The 21,983-nt window shown below is 38.3% G+C and overlaps 1 protein-coding gene across 1 annotated transcript; it reads left to right on the forward strand.

Annotated features, from left to right (window-relative positions):
* The first annotated feature begins 7,309 nt into the window (after nucleotides 1-7,309).
* Nucleotides 7,310-21,534, forward strand: LOC4331144 (myosin-6). Its single transcript, XM_015770485.3, has 39 exons — nucleotides 7,310-7,843; nucleotides 8,308-8,436; nucleotides 8,610-8,753; nucleotides 8,879-9,024; nucleotides 9,156-9,312; nucleotides 9,411-9,469; nucleotides 9,551-9,710; nucleotides 10,289-10,438; nucleotides 10,542-10,678; nucleotides 10,759-10,905; nucleotides 11,001-11,102; nucleotides 12,048-12,105; nucleotides 12,210-12,311; nucleotides 12,681-12,718; nucleotides 12,828-12,954; nucleotides 13,035-13,205; nucleotides 13,294-13,425; nucleotides 13,502-13,611; nucleotides 13,691-13,751; nucleotides 14,329-14,506; nucleotides 14,616-14,821; nucleotides 15,416-15,535; nucleotides 15,883-15,981; nucleotides 16,419-16,631; nucleotides 16,827-16,966; nucleotides 17,042-17,156; nucleotides 17,257-17,295; nucleotides 17,389-17,472; nucleotides 17,542-17,712; nucleotides 18,518-18,673; nucleotides 18,766-18,951; nucleotides 19,046-19,174; nucleotides 19,252-19,322; nucleotides 19,407-19,506; nucleotides 19,589-19,645; nucleotides 20,351-20,407; nucleotides 20,513-20,593; nucleotides 20,829-20,911; nucleotides 21,021-21,534. Exons 1-39 carry the CDS (start codon nucleotides 7,841-7,843, stop codon nucleotides 21,133-21,135), a joined length of 4,533 nt encoding a protein of 1,510 aa, XP_015625971.1. The 5' UTR covers nucleotides 7,310-7,840; the 3' UTR covers nucleotides 21,136-21,534.
* The last annotated feature ends 449 nt before the right edge of the window (nucleotides 21,535-21,983 follow it).

Consider the following 21,983-nt stretch of genomic DNA (forward strand, 5'->3'; position numbering starts at 1 on the left):
CAGCAACAGCACTAACAACTCATGTTCTCTCTCAAAAAAAAAAAATCATATAGTATCAACTTGGTTGGTACTCGGAGAGATTAACGTTTCAACTCGAGCACAAACAAGGGGGAAAATGGGCAAATGAGAGAGATGTGATTGGAATTAGTTGACTAGCTTGCTCTAGGGTGTGTTTAGTTCACACCAAAATTAGAAGTTTGGTTGAAATTGAAACGATGTGATGGAAAGTTGGAAGTTTATGTGTAGGAAAATTTTGATGTGATGAAAAAGTTGAAAGTTCGAAAAAAAAGTTTAGAACTAAACAAGGCCCTAATTAAATGGAGTGAATGAATGGAAAATGAGTGGCTGGTTTGCATAAAAGCAGATGCACTAACAGACAGCTGCTAGTTTTGATGACACATAGGGTGTGCTATCCAGCTATCCTATGAATGCTAGACAAGAATGGCATCCTGGACACTGTTAAACTAGTATCAATGAAATCTCAGAAATCATCTTCATAAGTCATAAAGTAGAAAGATTTGCAATTTTCAGAGGATGTACTCCGCTGAGAACTATTACTTGCAAAATCTGAGAAAGTTTATGATCAAAATATGTATGTCTATAATTTGTAGGGATTTTTTTTACGGTGCCCCTTTCAAAACATGACACACTAAATTAAGAAAAGTGATTACAAACATGTTATTAATTTACTTGCGCCTACACACATGTTACTCGTAAGTCGTAACAGGAGTAATAAAAAAAACTGGTATATAGTCTCCACTCCTAGTAGAGTTCAATCTAGACCTATCTTCTTTCAATGGATCATATTTATTTTTACTATCATCTTAACTACTATCTCTATCCGACATTTTTCTCAGTCCTTTGAAACTAGATACCATCCAAATTCTTATATTTTGATACCGAGGTAGTACTAATTAATAACCTCAACTGTTTAGAACTCCTAAATATTAACGATCGAGATTATTTCCACTTCTAATGATGAGGGAGTACTGTAGTGTGCTGATACCAGCCGGCTTAAGACAAACTGCAGATCAAGGCAGGAAGAGAGATACTGTAGAGCTACATCTATCATTGTTATTGTGTGCCTTGGGAGTTAGACAAAAGGCAGCCGCATGCTTTGATGCCCTAATTTTTGGTCTGATGTGTTCGTGTGGCGATTGTTTTCTTTTCCCTTTTTTTTTCTTTTTTGCCTCCCAGGTAGATCTTTCAGGTTAAGAAAAGATGATCAGACAAGCCATTGATTGGAGGTTTTGACTCTTTCCTTCTCCCAACGCGTTTACTTCTCTTGCTTGCTCGCTTCCATATTTGTTTTCTCTGCATTCTGATTCTGATGCTGTTGTACCTCTTGCCAACTTTTTAATTGACACAAGTGCGCCTTCTTTACGAGTAGGACTAACACCGTCCATTTTAAATTACTGGTATTTCTTTATATCTTTGCAATAAGTCAAACATATTTTAGCCATCAATTTCTACAAGAAATTCATATATTTTAACATTATAAATTTTATGTTTTTAAGATTCATCGAAAGAAATACTTTCATAGCATATATATAATCTAAGTATTGAATAAAGTGCAGTTCTCTCCTTTGTGGAGCAAGATAAGCAGAAAGAAAGCAGATAGTTAAAGTATATAGTGCACTTACTTTTGAGCTCTAACTTTTGACCACTGCAATTTACTTGCGTTTGTAGCTTCCTAATGCAAAGGATCAGTGATGGCTTTCTGCGATCCTACCCTATATATGCAATCAGTTTGGGTTCACCCATTGGAAATGTACAAAACGATTGGATACATTATACAGTAGTATTGCTGTCCATTTACAGATTTCACTGTTCAGTATATTTAATTTGGAGCTGTACCAGTCGCTGGAGATTACTGTACGTACAAGGGATTAATTTTCTGTACTGGCTACGAAAGAAGGATTGAAGCTACCTTGTTTTTACTGAAGGTGACTCTTGTGTCCTACTACCAGATCGTACAAGACGGTAAGACGGTTAATGTCAATCAAACCGAACTCCGAACCATGTGTGCTTGGTTAATGTCAATAAGGTGATTGCAGGCCGTAGTACTGCTTAAATATCCTTGGCCTGATAATTAATTTCTCTAATAGTAAATATATGATGTTGTTGATTTTTCAGCATTCATCTTATTTCAAAATCTACGTCAATAGTATTTATTTATGTTATTCTTTTTTATCAGTAAATGTATTTTAAGCATACTTTATTATTTATTTTTACGTTTGCACTGTTTTTTTAATAAAACCAATAATCAAACACTATGTTTAATAATAAACAACATCCTGTACTTAAAAAACAATTGGTAATACTCCCTCCATTTCATGCTATAATACTATTTAACTTTTTTTAATTCAAACTTTCTTATATTTAACCATACTTATAGAAAAATGTAGCAACATCTATAATACTAAATAGTTTAACTAAATATAGCATTGAATGTATGTTGATGCTATATTTTGTTCTATGTTAAAAACATTGCTATAATTTTTTGTAACTTTAATTATTAAGGTGGTGTTTGGATCTAGGGACTAAATTTTAGTCCGACACTAATTAGAGGCATTAAATATAGACTAATAATAAAACTAATTGTATAAATGAGAGGTAATTCGCAAGACAAAATTTTTAAGCCTAATTAATCCATAACTAGCACATATTTACTGTAGCATCACATAGACTAATCGTGGATTGATTAGGCTTAATAGATTCATCTCGCGAATAAGTTCAGGTTATGAAATAGGTTTATCATTAGTATACGATTAATATTTTTAATTAATATCTAAATATCGGATGTGACAGTTTAGTCCCTTATCTAAATAGTACCTAAATAAATGATTTAGAAAAAAAAAGGTTAAAGCATCGGAGGGAGTAGCAGTTTTGGTATATAAAGCTGGGCCCCGCATTAACGCGCTTGATTATTTCCATGCCCAACTTTTTCTTAGATAATGATCTCCATGTCCAGCCTAGGAGGTAATCAATTGATCCGGCCATGAAATTCTGCTCACTTTGATGCTTGAAATAATAATAAAAAAATAGCAGATGCATAGAGTTCGATTGATCCCCACCAAGAGCAGGTAAAGTAATATACTATAAATCGGTTATAAGCTTATACGGATAAGATAAAAGAGAAGAGAGAAGACAAGTGAGTTACATATCTGTATATGTGGGACTAATTATTAATAATATAGTATATATTTATAGTTAATTATTGTATAAATTAGCTATTAATTTAACTATGGATGGTATTAAACTTGCTCCAAGTAGTGCTACAGGATAATTTGGCGAGGTAGGTGCTGCAGCATTACATCTGAGTACACTCATTGTTGAGCTAAAAAAAAGGGGCTCCCGTGAATGGCGGTTACTTGTCTCCACGTTGTTAGGCACGAAATCATCATCCAAATTCACAAGCAAAATTGCTCCCTACCCTTTGCAGTTGCAGTGTTTCATCATTCGAGCGCTTTTAATTCACATCACATGCTTGCATATGCGTATGAGATGAAGAGGATACAGTGCTCGTTTGTACGCGATGTTGTTGGATGAGAGACATCGGTCGAGCACATTTATGTCGCATTCTCTACTCATCAACATCATACAACCTACTACTAACTCCAGCTTAAAACATGTAGAGCTGTTTACTTTTAAAACATAATGCTATTCCATTCCTTTCATGATATATCCATTTTGATGTGATTTGTACGATTATTAAAGATATTTCAGGTATGAGTTATATTTTTAAATACTTCCACTAAATTTTTAGATAAAATAATCCAACAGTATCCCATGGTGACTTTATCAATCTCAAGATACGCCAGCTCAGTTTTTTTAGAGATGCTTATAGAGATAGGGTGTGCGTGTATATATTTATAGAGGTGAGTGTACGCGCGTTGTGAGCGTCTTGCATTTGTACTGTGTTTTTTAAAAAAAATATTTAAAAATCGAGAAAATAGAAGCATTCTCCGCCGTTGATAAATTCTTCCTTGGAAAGACCTCGTAACACTTCCTTGGAAGCGTTGGCACACAAGGTAGGTAAGCTTAGCTTTGAGTCTTTGACAACCCAAGATCGATCACGAGGCAACCGTCCAACGTCCAGTCGTGGGGGCCAACTTCTTCTGATCGACCGTGTGGCTATTTTCGTCATTTTTCTAATCCGCCGTTGGCCTAATTTGACAAGGAATTAAAAAATGGATCTCACACTAGAGAATGAAATAAATGAAATTAAAGGAGGAGAAACCTCACAGATACGCCACCGACCAAGCATCACAGGCTGGAATTCCCCGAAATGCCCCCTCCCTCCTCTTCTCTGCTGCCATCCACGAGTTGGATGAGTTGTGAAACCGTGTACCAGCACGGAATCACGAGGCCATAAGCTGCCATTAATTAATACTATATTCCAAATTAAAACTAGCCCCTCGTATATAAGAGCGAGTTTAATATTATAGCCAACTACTAACTTTAAATCATTTATATTTAATTTAATAGCCGATTTATACAATAATTACTACAAATATATAATACACTATTAATACTTGATCCCATCTGTCATACACATATCGTGTCTTAAGATCCGTAATAGAGCTAGTTATAAATTTTTTTAAAATATATTTATAGCTGTCTTATCGTTTGCAATTATGAGTACTTCTCTAATGCCACAGCCACAAACGCTGCTGCTCTTTCCTTCTACACCGGGTGTTATTCTACCCCACCGCTCACCGACATGGTGGGGCCCACCTAATGATCCAAGCCTGGTGGGGCCCGCCTATGATCTAAGCCTAACGGCGCCCTGGGTCGTTGGGGGCGGTGACGGTGACCGCGCGTTTCCAGTTTTCCGTGGGGTGTCGCGGGCCCCACCGCGGGTGCGTACCCACGAACAGCGGGTGTACCACTAGAAAACAAAATAAAAGAAAAACGGCAAATGGTTTTATATTTTTCTTTTCTCCCTCTACCTTATGACCTGCTAAATCTGGTTTACCCAATGAGTTGGCGCCACGTTGGATGCAAAAATAAAATCTACAGGTGTCTTAGCGGATCCGGGTTTTTGCGTGGCTTCGCGGGTCCAGGCTCCGAACTTTCTTTCTACAGCCACACAACACACAGCACCTACTCCTAGCTTGTCCCCAAGAAGTAAGCTTACCCACCACATACAAGGACAAACGGTGTATACATGAATTCTGAATTCTGTACTCTGTATTTCGTAAAGGGGAAAAGTTACATCTTTTTATACTTTTTGCACGCTTAATACTAATCTTTATAAAAAAATATGTTACGAAGTGCCGTACCTTAAACCAAGCGATCGTCGATTAAATAATTATAGATCAAACAATGGTACGAAGTGATGCTCCCTCTTGGCTATCCAAATGGTATATATTATCAGTAAGCTAAGATTATGGTACAGCTATAATTCGATTATAAAGTTGTAGGAATCCAGAATGACAAGCTGTGTATTTTAACTTTTTAAGAAGTTAGTTTAGCCATGAAGCATCATCCTTGCGTGAGGGAATGTAAGGGAATTCAACTAGCTATACATAGTGAGGCACACGAGTGACAAAAACATAGTGTTACTTAAGTTTGAGACTGCCCGAGGACTGAGGTTCACGTCAAACAAAACCGATTACACGGGAGCCACACAGTACCTACTCCTAGCTTGCCTCCAACAAGTACATCTTACCCACCATGTACGAGGACATACGATACGGTGTATGCATGAATTTTGTTCTATATGTTTCGTAAAGGGGAAAGTTTCATCTTTTTATACTTTTTGCACGTATAATACTAATCTTTATAAAAATATGTTACAAAATTCTATACCTTAAACCAGATGATTATCGATTAAATAATTATAGATCATACGATGATAGGATTTAGGAAGTAATGCTCCCTCTTGGCTATCCAGATGGTATATATGATCGGTAAGCTATGGTGTGGCTATAATTCAACTATAAAGTAGTAGGAATACAAAAGGATAAAAAGGATGCATTTTAAGAAGTTAGTTCATCATGAAGTGCCATCTTCTCGTGGTAGTGATGAGGGATTGTGAAGGAATAACAACTAGCTATACTAAGCAAATAAGTCAATACTATAGTGTCACTTAAGTTTGAAATTGCCTAAGGTTCGAGTCAAACAAAAACTGATCATAAGAGCAAGGTCAATAGTATAGTCTACGGTTGGCTCCAAAAACATCCACATCAGCAATACAATTAACTAGTAAAGATAACATACACAGTAATGAGCTATTAGCTCTTCTATCCATAAATTTGCATGTATTACTTTTCAATATTTTAATCTACTTTTTCAGTTACTGACAGACCTCTGTTTCTGCATGGTTTCACTTGGACCCCACCTCACAACCGTGTGGCCAGTAGAAGCTTATCTAGAGCTGCTTTGCATGCGTTGGAGCCCTTGTGTCGTCGGCGATAAATTAGTCGCCCACTTTCACTCTCTCTCCACTTATTTCTTCTCCAGATCATCACTTTTGCCACCGTGTATAGATTATCACCCGCTTAAACAACCTATTGTACCTGCTCTAAGAGTGTTGCACGTATATGTGCATATCGTTATAATCGATCAATAAATATTTTTTTATATATATTCTCATTTGTCACTCTATACGTGCAACAAATGTAAATTTATAGATCAGTAGTAAAACAACATGAATAGATTACATATTAATAAATGGCTCCATACCACATTTTAAATGGCTGGCGGTTTTTATAAGGTCATGACGTCATCAAGCTGTCAACATGATTTCATTTTCCCGCGCATTTGTAGTAAACTAACCCTCTTTTTCCACGTTCGACATATAGTCATATACACCTTATAACTACGTGTGCTATACCATTGCTACTTTTCCACATGTATGTCTTGAATGTCTCTTATTTATCATAGTTATCATCGTACACTCCAAACTTTAGATACCATTTTTTCCGTGCTCTCTTCTTAGAATCATTAGTCGCGCAAGAGAACCATCTAACCATTTTTTCTACATGGTGTACAGTCACATTAGTGATCACGCGCCATTATATATATATGTATATATACAAGAAAACTATATATAAAGTTGTTTCGTGTACACATAACCTATTCGGAGCATACAGAAACCCAAAACCCGCTAAGCAAATGAGAAGGGAAGGAAAGGATGAACCGAAAGACCCGGAAGGAGAAAAAATGCCTCAGACTACAAGCAAGTAGTACTAGTAGTAGTAAACGAAAACCCGAAGAAACCCAAGAGAACAAAAAAAAAAAAAAAAGCGCAGGCGGCAGCTGTTCCTCCTCCTCCTCCTCCCCGCTCCCCTCTCCCCTCGCCATTCACATTCCCTTTCTCCACGAGAGCGAGGCCAAAACATCCGGAGAAGAGAGAGGAGAGGGAGGGGGTTTGGACTTTGGAGAGGCGCCGCCGCGAAACCCCCGCGGCGCAATCGCGGAGAGCTCTCCTCCTCCTCGTCGTCGTCGTTGTTGCCGGCGGCGGCGGCGCTCTGTAAGGCGGACGCGGTGCATTTCGTCGGGGTTGAACGGCGGGGGCGGGTTCGGAGGCAGTCGGGGGGCGGTGGGAGATACGAGCAGCTGTTGCTGCTTTCGTGGGTGGAGGGGTTCGGGGGGTTCACCCCCCCTCCGATCTCGCGGTTCCGCGTCGGCGATTCGGCCCCCCCGCCGGTGATTGGATCTCGCCGGCGGCCGAGTCGTCGCGGCTAACCCCGCCCGTCGTCCTCGAGGTCTCGCGCGGCGGACGACATCTTGACGTCGTCGTCGTCGTCGTGTTCATCATTCCCTCGGGCTAAGTCTGGAGGAGTAGCGTGGAGCGGAGATCCGCCCGGACCTGGATTGATTTCCTTCGATGGTAAGGAAGCCCTAGCTTTGCTGTTCCGTTGCTCTAGAGTCTAGACTAGACGCGGGTGATATTACCCTACTGGGTACTGACGCTGATAGCACCTTTTTGATTTCCCACACTATTTTTTGAGTTCTAACTATGCCCCACGTTAGGTCCGCGCCCTTGGATAGTTAGGCTGTTTCAGATGGGAAATGAGGACGATGTTCTTTTTGTCCCGATAAATTATTATTGTGATATTATTCCTTTTGATGAAAAAAATTATTGTGCTATGGACGTTGACCTGTGTGTTGCTACCCTTAAGATCAAGTGACCAATATGCCACGCTCTTGTTCGCGCCAGAAAACGGTTTGCTATACAACTGCTGTAATGAATGTGGGATGCATGGGTTTCGTTGACATTTTAGGTATAACGCTATTTTTCCCGCGTCGAGCAATATGCAGCTAGCGTTTGATGGCATAAATTTATTCCTGCAGGCGGCTCAAGCTACCATTGTGGTGGGATCCCAGGTTTGGGTTGAGGATCCTGGTGTTGCCTGGATCGATGGGGAGGTTATAAAAGTCCATGGTGACACGGTTATTGTCAAGTGTTCCAATGAAAAGACGGTAAGTTGTTCATAAGTAATTAGGTTTTGCTATAGTATGACCAGCTGGCTACTATATTATTGCTAGATTTGTAACAGCTAGGCAGCTAGGAGAGACCATGTAAAGATGAGCTGAACTGACCTTCCATAATAGCGGTATTTACACTTAAGTTCAAATTTGGTCGTTTTGTTCAGGTTACTGTTAAAGGTTCCAATGTCCACGCAAAGGATCCAGAGGAATCACCATGTGGAGTTGATGACATGACGAAGCTTGCTTATCTTCATGAACCTGGGGTTCTTCAGAATTTGAAATCTAGATATGACATGAATGAAATATATGTAAGTCTTTTACACTGACATAATGTGACTACGCTTCTCTATATGTTTTTACCAATGCTACCATTTTAAGTGCAGCCATCATTCTTCTCTAACGCATGTTTTCAACTTATTTGTGTTGAAACCAGACATATACTGGAAATATCTTGATTGCTGTAAATCCTTTTCGAAGACTGCCTCACCTGTATGATACTCAGATGATGGAACAATATAAAGGGGCAGATTTTGGTGAATTAAGTCCCCATCCTTTTGCTGTTGCAGATGTTGCATACAGGTAGGCTCATTATGATATATATGTTGATAACTACAAGGTGGTCTACGATTTAAATGGGTTAGCTTCCATAAAGAACTTCTTTTCTCCTTTGAGCTCTACTGTGAGAAGAATGTCTTTGATTACTGGTGTAGATTGATGCTTAATGAAGGAATAAGCCAGTCAATTCTTGTTAGTGGAGAAAGTGGTGCTGGCAAAACAGAAAGCACTAAAATGATAATGCGTTATCTTGCGTACATGGGTGGGAAGGCTGCCGCTGAAGGGCGAACTGTTGAGAAGCAAGTTCTTCAGGTGATAATTTCTGAGAGCCACCTAATTCCAGAAAGCTATTTCCATAACCATCTGTTGTTCCTCTTCAACTGATTACTTCATATTCATATTCCTCTCAGTCTAATCCTGTCCTTGAAGCATTTGGAAATGCAAAGACTGTCAGAAACAATAATTCAAGGTAGGAAGCATTCTTCATACGATCATTATGATTCAATATCTGTCACTCAACCAAATCTTCTTTTCTCTGCTTTTATTGCAGTCGTTTTGGTAAGTTTGTTGAGATCCAGTTTGATCAGAATGGGAGAATATCAGGAGCTGCTGTCAGAACTTATCTCCTCGAGAGATCTCGTGTCTGCCAAATATCTGATCCAGAGAGAAATTATCATTGTTTCTACATGCTTTGTGCTGCCCCACCCGAGGTGCTGCCCCTTGATTATTCATGTCCTTCTTTGATTAGACAAATTTATGTAAATAGCATCACTATTTTTACATGCTGCTTACACTATATGAGCTGTTATATATAGTCCATTTTTCAGTTTGACATGACAATAGCACCATCCTAAATGTTACCACCCAAGATAACCTATCTAGAGGCTTATCTGTATTATTTGGGACCAATAGATTGACAGTTTGATATACTCTTTAAATCGATTGATTCCCAATTATACCACAACTTACATGTCGGTCAGCATGAAGGAATACCGTTTCATATGGCACACACTGTGGTGTGAATAAAATGCTTTATTAAGCTTAAAATTTCCAGTTTCCCTTGCTGAAGTTCTCTCTTCACGTTGTATCCTGTTCTCTGTTAGATTGATAACAGTTATGAATCTAATTTTGGTTCATGAAAACCTTCCGTCGACATGTTCCTCTAGAGGTTCTTCTCCACTTTGTAGCTTCACAAAATACTAAATGCTGTAAGCCTGTAGCAGCTTCTGCAGCCTAAAATACTGTGTTTCATATACTAGTGCTGAATGATTCAGTGTTCCATCTACAGGAGCTTAAGAGATACAAACTGGGAGATCCCAGAACATTTCACTATCTTAATCAGTCCAACTGCTACAAGCTTGAAGGTCTAGATGAATCTAAAGAGTACCTTGAAACTAGAAAGGCTATGGATATTATTGGAATCAGTTCTGAAGAGCAGGTATGCACTTGGTTCTATAATTATTAACACATACCATTTTTTAATTACTTGAAGCTTATTTACCCTTCTCAAACTTTACCTCATGTTTTTCATGATGCTTCAGGAAGCAATTTTCCGGGTTGTTGCTGCCATCCTCCACTTGGGAAATGTTGAGTTTGCTGAAGGGGATGATGGAGAGTCATCAAAACCTAAGGATGAAAAATCACTGTTTCATTTAAAGACTGCCGCTGAGCTCTTCATGTATGCGGTCTTTGGATTCCTTTTAGAAACTCTTGAATGCATACACTTATCTCACAAGAGCCTCAAATTTGGTCTTGTAGGTGTGACGAGAAAGCACTTGAAGATTCATTGTGCAAACGTATTATTGTGACTCGTGATGAGAACATAGTAAAAACTTTGGATCCTGAGGCTGCTAAGGGGAGTAGAGATGCACTTGCTAAGACTGTGTACTCACGGTTGTTTGATTGGTGAGTCAGTTTTGAAGTTTTGCACTGGCTGCTAATGGTTGTTTCCACACATATTTTCACCTTATGCTCATGTGTCAAATGACCTTTAATCTTAGGCTTGTGGATAAGATAAACAAATCTATTGGCCAAGATCCAAATTCAAAATGCTTAATTGGAGTGCTGGATATCTACGGTTTTGAAAGCTTCAAGACAAACAGGTGCTTCACTGGTACGCTTTTGATGATTGATTGCATGTTAGTTGTAATCTTGTCAACTTATTGGCCAGCGAGAGGAAAGCTGTTGGGTTAGCCCCAATTTAGTTCTTGGTAATAAATGGTGGGAATTTGGCTTCACGCCTTACTATGTGCTGTTCAGGGCATGGCTTCTAGAAACTTTTCGTCACCGAAACACTTGGTCCCAGTTGTACTAGAACTAAAGCTATGGACGCATGGAAGATGCTACACTCCTGGGCTTTTCCTTTGATATAGGATTACATGTTAAAGATTCAGGATGGCTGTATTTTATGGAAAATCTTAAATATTGCCTGCAATATTTGCCTTGAATGCAGCACTTTCTCTGAAACATTTCCTGAAGAAGTGCAAAATGTTGGATCCAGAGTATTGCTTTTTCATGTTTAGTGTGATCTTACTGTTTCAAAAAGTTAAGATAGGTAGTAGTGAAGTAGATTCTCAGAACTATTGTTATTTTAGGTTTTATACACTATGTTCTTCTACAATCCAAGATATTACCACATTTTATCGTGATGCATGGGATTTTTTGTTGCTTGTTACTCCCTCCATTCCAAAATATAAGGCACAACCACCCTTAATCCAAAGACCAAGAAATAATTATTATCATCTTGTAGTTTGGATCATGCTAATAAATACAATGCATGCATCCAATAGAATTAGAGGATGTGAGAGTGAAGGATTTAAAGAATTAATAATTTAATGGAGAAGATGTCATAGTTAATTGCATGCATGCTTGCATGTATGCCTTATATTATGGAACATATAAAAAAAGTGGTTGTGTCTTATATTATGGAATGGAGGGAGTAATTGTTTCTTGATTTTTATTTATCTGTTTTTTCTATTATTTCTCTCTAATTTTATGAATTTATTGTAGTTCTCATATCTAATGCATATTTCTCTTGATATTGATAGTTTCGAACAGTTTTGTATCAACTTGACAAATGAAAAACTGCAACAGCACTTCAACCAGGCAAGTTTTCTGTTTTTTGTTGTTATCACCTACGCGTTCATTTCTGCTGACTTATATTTTTTTTAAAAAGATATTTCCAACTTTGAATTTCTTCTTTTCTGCAGCATGTCTTTAAGATGGAGCAGGAAGAGTACACTAAAGAAGAAATTAATTGGAGTTACATTGAGTTCATCGACAATCAGGATGTTCTCGATCTCATTGAGAAGGTTGCTTTCTTGGCCTTGAATATATATATTTCTCGAACCTTGTGATATGGTTACGCTAAGACAAACCTCGATGAAAACAAGATTGCTCTCTCTCTCTCTCTCTCTCTCTCTGATGAATTTATGTGGTCTCGTTCAAAATCTTCCTTGCATAATTTTACCAAATATAATCGTAGATGCAACAGACCTTGCAAGTAGCAAGCAAATGTAAGTGCTGTTGCTACTATACCTTAGCTCCAATTCTTGGATATGCAGGCTGCTACTCGTATGTTTTTTTTTTTCGTGTTACTGAAACTCGCTGGTGATGTCATGCTTTTATATTCTGCTTTTTTTTTTCCACTCCCGTCTAAGTATTTGATTATTCGTTCACAGAAACCCGGTGGAATTATTGCCCTTCTAGATGAGGCCTGGTATGTATAACTGATAATAAATCATTTTGTTGTTTATGCTGGTCTTCAAGCATACAGCATTTCAGCTTTACAAGAAATTGATCTATAAACATGTGATTTTGTGTTACAGTATGCTGCCAAGATCAACACACGAGACATTTGCTCAGAAATTGTACCAAACTTTCAAAAATAATAAGCGCTTTACTAAGCCAAAATTATCGCGATCAGACTTCACCATATGCCATTATGCTGGAGATGTAAGTATGAATACCTTTACTTTCTTTAGTTTTCATAGTTCTTTTGATCAAATCTAAGTTGGCCACCTTTTAATTTGTAGGTCACCTACCAAACAGAATTATTTTTGGACAAGAACAAAGATTATGTAGTTGCTGAACATCAGGCCCTTTTGAGTGCTTCACAATGTTCATTTGTCTCGGGCCTTTTCCCTCTCCTCTCTGAGGATTCCTCAAAATCGTCCAAGTTTTCATCCATCGGTTCCAGGTTCAAGGTGCATAACAAGTCACATAAAATTCTTCATTTGGATGTCTATTGCTTACGATTGTTCATACTTTTAATACATATATAATGCAATACAGCAACAACTGCAATCTCTCTTAGAGACATTGAGTGCAACTGAGCCCCACTATATCCGCTGTGTAAAGCCGAATAATATACTCAAGCCATCAATATTCGAGAACCAGAATGTTCTTCAGCAGCTAAGATGCGGAGTAAGATTTCCTGTTTCACATATTTTTTTGCTTCCAAGTTCCAACTTCAATATTTACATTATTGGCTTGTCCTCAGGGAGTAATGGAAGCAATCAGGATAAGCTGTGCTGGGTATCCAACTAGAAGAACTTTCTATGAGTTCATAGATCGCTTTGGTATTCTTGCGCCTGATGTTTTGAGTGGAAGGTATTACCAGTGTTAACCTGTTTCTTTGTTCAGTTTGTTGAGCCTACTTACCGATGTGAGTTTGTGTTCATTTTACTAGCTCTGATGAGATTGCTGCTGTAAGGAGGCTGTTAGAGAAGGTAGATCTGCAAGGTTATCAGGTAATGGATGTTACACAGAAAGTAGCTTTTGCATTGGGTGTTATTGATCTGTGATAATTGATGCTCAGTAAGTAGTATGCTCTGTTGCCATATTGTTGATTACTCCTTCCATCCACAAATGCATAGCTTTTTGGACAAACAATTACTTAAGGCATCCTCATTCTGGTACACTTATATAATAAACTCTAACTGCTGTTGTTGAAACAGCAGTGTCTAGCATCTCAGAAGCGTTGGTCCATTGTGGTTGAGGTGCTAAACAAACTGTACTGAACCAGAACTACTGTCTGAGTGTCTGTATTAAGTATTTGGAGCCACATAGTGTCGTGTTAGTTATAAGACATTACCACCCGTTGATCATTATAATTCTTAACATTTTTTATAAAAATAATGCCTCGAAGTGCAAGAATTGTTCTCTCCTATAGAAATATCTACTTGTGTAGAGCATAGGCTGCAGCAGAGCTGAATTGTTTAGAACAGGATGTAACATATGCATTGTAAGTGAATATTTGGAGGTCTATCTTTACCAGTATTGATATGTGGACTAAACTGCATGCCTTTTTTCAAATGGATTATGTAGATTGGCAAGACAAAAGTATTTCTTCGTGCTGGTCAAATGGCTGAGCTTGATGCACGTAGAAACGAAGTGTTAGGACGTTCCGCCAACATGATTCAAAGGAAAGTCCGCTCATTTCTGGCACAGAAAAATTTCATTAAACTGCAGAGATCAGCTGTACAACTGCAGACGATTTGTCGCGGTGAGATTTTCATTTGTTATTCCAAATTGAAGCCTCTATGTCCCCAGTTAATTTAAATTTTGTTCATGTCATAAAAATTTCTGACATGGCTTCCCTTTCATATTTAAAGGGGAACTTGCAAGAAAAATTTACCAGAATCTCCGCAGAGAAGCTGCTTCTCTCAGGATACAGACTTGCTATCGCATGCATGCTGCCAGAAAAGCATACAATGAACTTTCTGCTTCGGCTGTTACTATCCAATCAGCTTTACGCGGGATGGTTGCACGTAAAGAGCTCCATTTCAGACAACAAACAAAAGCAGCTATTGTTATCCAGGTAAAACTGAGAAATAAATAAGCTTGTTTCATGTGTGTGTGAGCACATGCAAATCGATAGTAGCATGGAATAGTAATCAATATAAGTATTATGATTTTCTCTCCTTATATTTAAGGTTGATATTTGATTGACAGTCATCGATAGCTCTGAAACTGCAGGGAACATGCTTAGGTTGCATAGATTTTTTCTTCTAGTCTTAGACTTAAGTTGTAATGCTATTACTGCCTGGACAACTTCCTCAGATAGGGGCTAGATAAACTGATAAAAAAATATGAAATCTAAGTTTCATTGGGAGGTATAGTTTATGAAATCTGTGGTTTAGTAAATAGTAATTAAGACTAGAACATACTTCCATTCACCTTTGTTAGTTTCATCCTTGAATTCAATAGCTGAAAGCCTGTTTGCTATGCAGAGTTTGCCTTTTAGACTACAAACAGTACTCCCCGTTGAATCTTTCTCCAAAATATGACTAACTGTACATATAGTGCACATATAGTCCACAATACTAACATGCAGACAATCTGCAATAATCCTTATCAGATCCTATCGACGCTTTTTTCTTAAACTTTGTACTTGTTCAAATTTCTATTTCAGAGTCGCTGCCGTCAGTTCTTGGCAAGGTTGTATTATTCAAGAACGAAGAAAGCTGCCATTACTACACAATGTGCCTGGAGAGGAAAGGTTGCTAGGAAGGAGCTTCGAAAGCTCAAAATGGTAAACTCAAGCACACCAGTCATTTGTTATGTTCTATCTATGCTATTTCGATGAAACCATGTTAAGGTGTCCCTTAGAAATTTTGGTCAAGAAAAAGTTTCAACTGGCCCATTTTTTTGCAACTTCTGGAACCTTTATATTGTATGTAGGATAGTGTACAATATTGCACTTGCAGTTACAGATGTTTTGCTATACTGCTGTGTACATTTCTCAGTACATGGTATGTTTTTATAGGCCTTAGTACTTTGCCTATTACAGTTCTCTATTGCTACTAGTGCGAAAGCCCCCTAGTGATAGTGGGATATATCAAGGACCAGCTTTTCTTATCCATTTTCATTGCTTATCAGGCTGCACGGGAAACTGGTGCTTTGCAAGCTGCCAAAAATAAATTGGAAAAGCAAGTTGAAGAGCTTACATGGCGACTGCAATTGGAGAAACGCATGCGAGTGAGTTTATTTCTATAAATTCTCTTGTTAATGTAACTTGAAGAATACTGGATGGCATTGTTACATTGTTTTCTGGGGTTGAAACACCAATCTGTACTCTACGTGCTATTTAACATACACAATTACACAAATATGATCTCATGGTTCATGGTTGAACTGGCTGTTTGGTTACCTTCTACAAAAGGACTCAGCCCATAACTAATTCACTATATTGGTTTAAGCACTCAAGCACACAGCTGACTGTCCATGAATATCAATATATATATCTTTCTGTCCATGATATGAGTGACCTATGCGGTATATTCACCATATGACCTAATAGACATCTGGGAAATGGCAAGGGAGATCTTGTTCTTCCCTGGTAGTAAAATGAAAAAAAAAATGTATAGTTAACTTGTGATACCTTATTATTACTTATGCATGGGTCTTTGTTGTAGGCTGATCTTGAGGAAGCTAAATCACAAGAGAATGCAAAGTTGCAAGCTACCTTGCAAGAGGTGCAACAACAATACAAAGAAACACAGGAAATGCTAGTCAAGGAGAGAGAGGCTGCCAAGAAGGCTGCAGAGGTGGCACCAGTTGTTAAAGAGGTTCCTGTCATAGATACTGAACTGATGAATAAGCTTAGAGATGAAAACGACAAACTTAAGGTGAGACCTGATCATATTCTAGATTCTCTTTTTTGTCTGCCCCATTGACAAGGAAATGCATTTTCTTATTTCTTAGGACTTATACTATAAAATAAATCTAATCATTCTTAAAGAGATTTGTTTCCTGCTGCCATTCTAGCTCCATGCGATACTACCTCTGCTATGGATATAACACTTGACATTCCATTACTGCAGACTCTGGTCAGTTCTCTTGAAAAGAAAATTGATGATACTGAGAAGAAATATGAAGAAACAAACAAAATCAGCGAAGAGAGGCTACAAAAGGCAATGGACGCTGAGACAAAAATTGTCGATTTGAACATGGCGATGCTAAGGTTGTTCCATTTTCTGAACTCAACTTTATTGTAGAAGTACAGTGGTTGACATTTCTTTTTGTTATTCTGCTTCAGGCTTCAAGAGAAATTATCCAACATGGAATCTGAGGAGAAGGTGCAGAGACAAGCACTGTTGAGCTCGCCAGTCAAGAGCATGTCTGAACATCTGTCAATTCCAATTGTTCCAAAGGTACATGTAATGGCTTGCACATTGGTTAACTTTTGTTCCCTCTGGCTGAAATGAGAATGTTCCTTTACTCACATCTCCCGCTTTCTTCTCTATTAATCAGAACTTGGAAAATGGCTTCCATGAGGTTGAAGATCCAAAGGTTTGAAGTTTTCCACCTTAAATATTCCTTTTGTTTTGAAACTTAAATTTTCTGTCTATGGTCTCACAAGTCACAACAATCTGTCATTTTCAGGAACCCCAAAGTGCACCTCCTGCTATTAAAGATTATGGGAATGGTGATCCAAAGTTGAGGAAATCTTGTGTCGACAGGCAACTTGTAGGTCAACATATTTATTGTTTAAATTGCTCATACAAAAATGGTTACTTGACTCTTATCTTTCTGTAGGAAAATGTCGATGCACTTATTGACTGTGTGTCAAAAAACCTTGGCTATTGTGGGGGGAAACCAGTTGCTGCTTTTACCATATATAAATGTCTTCTTCACTGGAAATCTTTTGAGGCAGAGAAGACAAGTGTTTTTGACCGCCTTATTCAGTTAATAGGATCTGCAATAGAGGTAATCTGGAACCTGTATTGTGGTCTTTCAGCGTTACTTGAGCCAGAAGTACAATTAGACTTCTTTTATATATATATATATATATAAATATAATAAGTGGTTATTATTTGAAAATTTAATCTGAGATCCTACCAGCATCAAAACATCTCTAGGCTTTATCTTTATGTTATATAAAAGTAGAGCTGCTCTCTTAACAAGTTTCCAATTTCTTTTACACCCTACATTTTCCACTCTACTACTCTAGTTGTCTAGAAGTTATTCTGCGCTTGCTCCATTTTCCTCAAGGTATTGGAGCATCAGCTGAAGTAGCAATATGCCACTTCTACCCTTGAATGAAGGCAAAGCCATTTTTGCTAATAAATCAAACAAAAAACTCAACCTGTAGATGCGTGAAAACTGGCATGGTTTTGGAAATATTACAAGCATGGAGATCTAGGCCACTTCTTAGTACATGGAAGAACATGCTACTTATTTGGTCCAACATTTTCGTTTTTTCCAATAAAGTAGAAGAAAAACTAAAACCCTTTCAGATTCTTGAAAACTGGGATGGTACAGGAAAGACTTGAAAACATGGAGAGAGAATCAACTTCTTATTACACCAATCTAATTGGTTTTTGTTTTCTAAATTTGTATTCCTCAGAAATCAATAATGACGTCACTCTGTTCTCTGGCATTTCATTTATTCCAATCCACAGTTTATTTCAGTGATACTGTTTTGACCTTAAATTGTAATCTGATTGAATTTTGGAAGTTGGCAAGTTTCTTTGGCCCCCAGTCAGCTTACGTTGTGAAGCCCTTGATGCAGAATGAAGAAGATAACGATAATCTTGCTTACTGGCTCTCAAATACATCTAGCTTGCTGTTCCTACTTCAGAGAAGTCTCAAAGCTGCTGGTGCACCTGGGAGTGTTTCACGAAAGAAACCTCCTCAGCCAACATCATTGTTTGGCAGAATGGCTCAAGTATGTTACTTTCTTTTCCATGCATGAAAAGTGGAAGGAAATAAAATGGAAAATGTGGTACGGGCTCTGATAATGTAAATTCACTTGTCTAGGGCTTGCGATCTGCATCTTTTGTCAACATGCATGTTGAGGCAACTGATGTCGTCCGTCAAGTTGAGGCCAAGTATCCTGCCTTGCTTTTCAAGCAGCAGTTAACTGCTTATGTGGAGAAGATTTACGGTATCATCCGTGACAATATTAAAAAGGAATTATCATCTTTGATTTCTCTGTGTATCCAGGTATATTTTCCTTTTGGATCTTTGCTGTTTGTTGATAACTGGCTGTAAATGGATTCATTGTTTACCATTCATTTTGATCTTTGTTAACCACTAGGCTCCGAGAACAATGAAAGCTAGCATGCTGCGAATGTCTGGACGGTTATCTGGTCAAGCTCAGAGCAACCATTGGCAGAGAATCATCGAGAGCTTGGATATCCTTTTGAAGAAACTGCAAGATAACCATGTATGTGTATTTCTTTGTTTCTATGCGATTCACTTCTGTTGGATGTATGCGCTAACTGCTGCTTTGTTTATCCTCAGGTACCCCCAGTTTTAGCTCAGAAAGTTTTTACCCAGATATTCTCATACATTAATGTACAACTGTTCAACAGGTGAACCTATATTTCAAGTTTTGTTTCTTGTATGCCGGGAAACTTGCGCAGTACATGAGTACATGAATGTTTTTTGTTCTGCAGTTTACTCCTTCGTCGTGAATGTTGCTCCTTCAGCAATGGAGAGTATGTCAAAGCTGGTCTAGCCGAGTTGGAATTATGGTGTGCAAAGGCAACAACTGAGGTGATCTGTCTGTGTTTGAACGCTAGCTTTCCCTCCTACATGATTCAGTTTACTGAAGCTCCTTCATTTTTTTTTCATACAGTATGCTGCAGCATCCTGGGATGAGCTCAAGCATATCAGGCAGGCTGTTGGCTTTCTGGTATGATGTCCATTCTGCTTGTGTATATTTGTGTTGAGGTTTGGCACCAATAAAATGTTGTAGTTTTGAGAATGTTATCTGATTGTCCGATTAATCACGATTAATCGTCCTGATCGCTCCCCTACCTCCGATCAGGCACAGGTAAGTCGATCAGCCGATCAGAAAGCTGATCATCCGATTAATCGATGATTAGTCGCAATTAATCGTCCGATCAGGGTGGAAAACGATCAGTTCATGGGCTACCTCCCTGAGAAAATATAATTTTGGGCCTGCCAGCCCAGCCCATGTTCCATTTTGGGCAGATGACGGGCAGCAAATGATGCTGCTTCTTCTTCTTTGACCAAATGATCCTTGCTTTTTACCATATACTACAGACTATAGAGTATTTAGTATATAATATATAGCATATTTGGCCTGCTGGACACTCTTGCTATACTAACCGATCAGCCTCGATTAATCGCCCTGATCGTCCTGGTCGGTGCCTAGGCGATCAGGGCTGATCGCCCGATCAGATAACACTGGTACTTTTGACATCCTATGTGCATGAGTGGCATCCTAGAACCTTGCTTTATTTATCTTTGGCTTTAATAAGCTTCATAGCTTTCCATGAATAAAGCAAATGATAATTAGTGTTAATCCAGACTGATGTTGCCCTGTGCTGTGTGTAATTGGCAACTATTAATACATTTTCAATACTCTTTTCAGGTCATATTCCAAAAATTCAGAATATCTTATGATGAGATTGTCAATGACCTATGTCCGGTAAAATCACATTAACCGCACTTTTCAATTTTGTCGAGCATCTTTTCTGTTTTTGTTCCTTAAGCAAATTGGTGCTAATTCATGCTTTATTGTTGATATCTGTAGATCTTGAGCGTTCAGCAGCTGTACAGAATCTGTACACAGTACTGGGATGACAAGTACAATACCCAGAGCGTATCATCAGATGTGAGTTCCATTCGTTAAAAAAAATCAATATACAATTATGCATGTGGCAATGAAAATCTTTCCATTTGTTGACTGCTAAAGTACATTTTCTTTTCCCCCTTTTAAAAGAATGTTGTATATGGAATTGAAATAACGTACATACACATTACTGCTTAATTTTAATTCCTGGTCAATGTAGTATACTGTGCAGGATATCAAAAGTGAAAAGAAAACTTAAGGTCATCTAATGTTTCAGGTTCTTAGTAACATGCGGGTGCTGATGACAGAGGACTCTAATAACGCTGAAAGCAGTTCATTTCTGTTGGATGATAATTCAAGGTAACATAAGTACCATTTGATTTAATTGTGTGGATGTATCTACTGTTTATATTAGTCCCTGGACAAACATTAACACACCCCTCAATTTATTGTTGTGTTTGCAATGCAGCATCCCGTTCTCAGTCGATGACATCACCAACTCAATTCAGGAGAAGGACTTCACCGATGTCAAACCAGCTGAGGAGCTACTCGAGAATCCCGCCTTCCAGTTTTTACAGGATTAGGGCTGTGAAATCTCAGAGCTTTATACCGTTAGATACCTTGTCAGAATATTCCTTGATTTGTTGTAAATTTTTTTCAATCCTTTACGCTGGATGGTGTACCCTTTCTTTTGTTATATTTCCTTTTCTTTTCCAGCTAGTTTTTTGTAAAATCCTTATAGGTAGTCAATAGGGTTGGGATGGGATTCCTCCCTTACATCTAGGAAAAGCAATATCTTTTAAAGCAAGGCAGGCAAATCATTCTTTTGTAGGGCAAATTCAAATCAGTCTTATAATATCCATGGGTTGTAGGAAGAGGCAATGTCTTGGTGGCCTCTCCCAGTTATAGATTGTACAAAGTTACAATGTATATCAACAGTGCAAGAAAAGGAAATTCATATACCAAATGGCATTATGCTCATACATCATATCTTGGAGGTGTTGTCTTGTTTACCAGATGCGCTGCAATCTGCAGTGACTTTTTGTTACTCTTTTTGAGAGAACTAAACTGCAAATACAGAGGATGTTTCGTAATTTCTTCTGCGTCTTTTTCTGGCTTGTGGTGTCTAAGGTGCCATCGCATGGAAGGAAGTTGTGTAGTTTCTCTATGGGTAACTTCGGTTTGAAAGTAGTCTGAGCAATTTGAATGTAGCCTTGTGTAAACTTTGAGTCGATTCTCATCCTCCATGCTCGAGCAGGTACGTCCGTCTTCTTTCGATCCGCCGTGCCTTTTCCTTCCATTCGTTTTGAATTTTTCTGGAAGAGTTCTTCATTTGGATTTGAAGGAAAGTTACTTCAACTGGAGGGGAGCACGGGAAACCCGCGAACTTTGCTGCACAGTCCCAAATGCCCACCTGACACCCCTGGCCCAC

This window comes from Oryza sativa, chromosome 2, assembly GCF_034140825.1.
Source record: "Oryza sativa Japonica Group chromosome 2, ASM3414082v1".
In the NCBI taxonomy this organism is placed as follows: Eukaryota; Viridiplantae; Streptophyta; class Magnoliopsida; order Poales; family Poaceae; genus Oryza; species Oryza sativa.